Source organism: Crocuta crocuta, unplaced genomic scaffold, assembly GCF_008692635.1.
Source record: "Crocuta crocuta isolate KB4526 unplaced genomic scaffold, BGI_CrCroc_1.0 scaffold598, whole genome shotgun sequence".
Classification (NCBI taxonomy): Eukaryota; Metazoa; Chordata; class Mammalia; order Carnivora; family Hyaenidae; genus Crocuta; species Crocuta crocuta.
Window position 1 is genome coordinate 792625 of NW_027532848.1, and position 3441 is coordinate 796065.

The 3441-nt window shown below is 38.5% G+C and overlaps 1 protein-coding gene across 1 annotated transcript in view; it reads left to right on the forward strand.

The window, feature by feature from the left end:
- Positions 1-3441, forward strand: part of DMD (dystrophin) — a 637032-nt gene that overhangs the window by 84698 nt on the left and 548893 nt on the right. Inside the window, exon 3 of the mRNA XM_077745468.1 lies at positions 2509-2720. Within this exon, the coding sequence (XP_077601594.1) occupies positions 2509-2720 (212 nt within the window). The remainder of the gene's footprint in view (positions 1-2508; positions 2721-3441) is intronic.

A 3441-nucleotide genomic window follows, 5' to 3' on the forward strand; every position in this document is an offset into this window, starting at 1 on the left:
GCATAATAAATGTCACTAATCAAGGCTGATTAATGCAAAAGCAAATTGGAATCAGACTTTTTAAGGAAAGCCAATTTTATTATTTTCAAATACATATAGTATGTAAAAATAGGCTAAGAAAAAAAGGTGCCAACCATGCATAATAAAGTAGCCTGCTATGATAAGTTGAATAAATGGTTTATAATGGGAATATCAGTTATTTCTCTGATTGATGGAGAACTATTTCAGAACATGTTAAGACGTATTTATTTCTATTTTCAATAGCTTTCTTATAATATTTATCCTATTAAGTTTTTGAACAAAAGATTAAATAGNATAAATAAAACATAAAAAAAAAACAACAGAGGTTTTACATAGTAACTAAAGATAGAATATAATATGTTGACTGGATTTGCAGTGCCTAGGAAACACCCAAACAGAAACAAAACCAATAAAAACAGTCATTTAGAATGAGTGCCACTTACTTGGTTTTACCTATTCTAGGTACCAGATTCTTGATTTCATGTCACAATCACTAGTCTTGGAGGTTCTGTCTAGTTCTGATGCTTATTTACAGAAAATCTGAAGCACTTCTTTAGCTCCTAACTTAATGGAGCCAACAACAGGGTTAATAAAGAAGGCCTGAACTTAACATCATGAAGCCCAGTTTTACAGTACTGTGCCGTGTATATTTTCTCTGTCTATCCATGGCCCCCCTTGCCCTTCTCTACTTTGGTCTCTACTCTTAGGGGCTGCTCTGTGTCATCATTGGGCTCCCATGCTCTCTGGCTTCCAGTAGGTTTACCCACTCGGGACACCTGTTAGGAAAGTGAAGAGAGAGCGCAAAGTGAGATAAGGATATTTTTTCTCCTAGTTCCTTCTGGAGAAGTTGTCTTGGGCTGACAGTGTCCCGTGACAAAAGATCACTGTGCTTCTCAAGGTGGTTTCTCCTCATGATTCTCAGCTTCTGGACACTTCTCCCTCCCCTGATTTCTTGGTCCCAGATACAGTAAACAGCGCCACTGCCACAAGGTCCAATCTCCTGTATCATCTTTGGTGATTTTCCTACCCCCTGATTATGTTGTAATTGTTCTTTTCTAAATAGGCCTCTCAGATTATCCAGGCCAGACCACAGAGAAGTATGTATGTCAAGCTAAGATATTTCAGAGGACAGTTGGGAGACGCTGAAGGGTTTAAATGAGGGATTGGGGTGATCAGATTTATATTAGTTATTACCCTCTCTATAGTGTGGAAGCTGTGTTACAAAACAGAGGCTTGAGGCAGTAGGGCTGTAGACTCTGTTGCAGACATGTAGGCAAAAAATGATAGAGGATAGAGCTTTGCAGTGGGAATATGTGACAAGTGGGAAGGAATTCTATATGAGAGAAATTAGTAGCCACGTCTATATGGTATTCATGGAGACTTCAGGAAACATCTACAATATCTGCCAGGTTTTGCTCAAGGGATAAAGCTGATAGTGGTTTTATTACTTATTTTCTGGGACATTATTTCTATTTTATGAAATCAGCTTAAAGAAAAGATAATGTGGTCCTTAGAAGAAAAAGACAATGCAGTATGTTTATTTTTCATATATTAAAATAAAGTACTTTAGAGCAGAATTTATAGGGCATCTCCATCTTTGACACACAATGATACCAAAAAAATTGCCTCAAGATAAGCCTGCCTTACTTAGAAAATATAACCAGCATGAATTCTTAGATATTGTTACAGGACATTTCCAGGATGCCCATCTGCTCTTGGGTTGCCGCAGAAGAAGACCCTAGGAAAAGGTTTTGAGAGCATGTGGTTGATTTGGGAGTTGAGGGAAACAGCAGTGGGGAGTGAGCAAGTAAGGCAGGTAGGGCAGTCAATAAAGGATGGTGCATTATCCAGCAGGTTCCTTCTGTGGGGCACTGGAGCTTTATCCCATTAGGAAAACTCTGGAACCCTTGTAAAACACATGCTCCCCAGTTATGTACCCTGGTATGAATGGGGCTAAAATATTCATACCCCAATGCATACCCTTAGTTCTTGGTTACAGGCTGCTCTTGGGAAGTGGGGTGACGGGAACCATCAATTCCCTGGTATATCTAGCCGGCCAGGTAGATGGCAAAACAAATCCTTTGTGGCACCACAAAGCCTTTAAGGAATGAATTTCCAATGATGGTGTCAGAAGCCAGGTTGTTGGGCACTGAAGTGGTAAGGGCAAGGCGATTTCAGGCATTCTGCTATAGTACCTTTCTAAATGATTCTTCATATTTGGCTCTGCGGATTGAGAATAGACAGAGTTGAATATCTATGTACACTACTGATCTTCTAGGTCGCCTTCAGGAAGATAACTTAACCTCATGTTTGCCATTGGAAAAAGTAAGGAATTCTATTTTCCATTATCCTAGTTGTAACACAATGAACAGTGCTTTAAATGAGTAATATAAAGAGTGGGATAATCTTTGAGTGTTAAAATTCAGATGTCTTCTACAGACTAGTATTTACTCCTATATATTCAATTTTTTTTGCTTTTTATTCCAGTTGAAAGAATTCAGAATCAGTGGGATGAAGTCCAGGAACACCTTCAGAGCCGGAGGCAACAGTTGAATGAAATGTTAAAGGATTCCACACAATGGCTGGAAGCTAAAGAAGAAGCCGAGCGGGTGCTGGGGCAGGCCAGAGCCAAGCTGGAGTCGTGGAAGGAGACGCCCTACACGATGGATGCGATCCAAAAGAAAATCACAGAAACCAAGGTTGGTATCACAGATATGTCCTTAAAATAAAATACTGGTTGTACCGGATAAAACTATCCTTTGGATTAAAATTTAATGATTTTTAATGTAAATGTGTTAAAAATGATGTTTAAGCAGAAACGAACAGCAGACTTTTTAGTCAAAGTAGAGATTAGAGGAACATTGATGGCTAATATCCATTTTAAATTTAATTTTATTTAACCTATGTTTCATAGGCTGGTTTTCACAGTGCACCATTTTTTGAAATCACTTCGTTGTTGATATACATACTTAGGTGGTAGCATGAAGTCAGTCAGTTGGGATTAATCCCTCACTAGAAAAAGGAATAGGTCTACTTCTTCCTAAGTAGCTCACTGAATGGAAAAGGGAGAAGATGTGTAAGGTAAGGCACGGATAAGGTGTACTCTCACTTTCTCCTCCAGGTCTTTGACCTCTAGACCAATTTTTCTACTTCTTTCTCTTCTTCCTCTTATTTCTCCCCAAAATTCCATCATGTATCTGTCCATTTCATAGTCTAGAACTCTCCATGATACAAGAAAGAGAAAAGGGAAAGGAAATAATATTTGTTTAATGACTGTGTTGCATCAAGCATCGTGCATAGTGCTTTAGATGCACTTAATTCTTTGCAACCTCATATTTATGGGTCAATTGGGAAAGACCTAAATGGTAAGCAGAAAAGTGACACAGTGGGAACTTGATTAGATTGAATTTTTTATTAAAA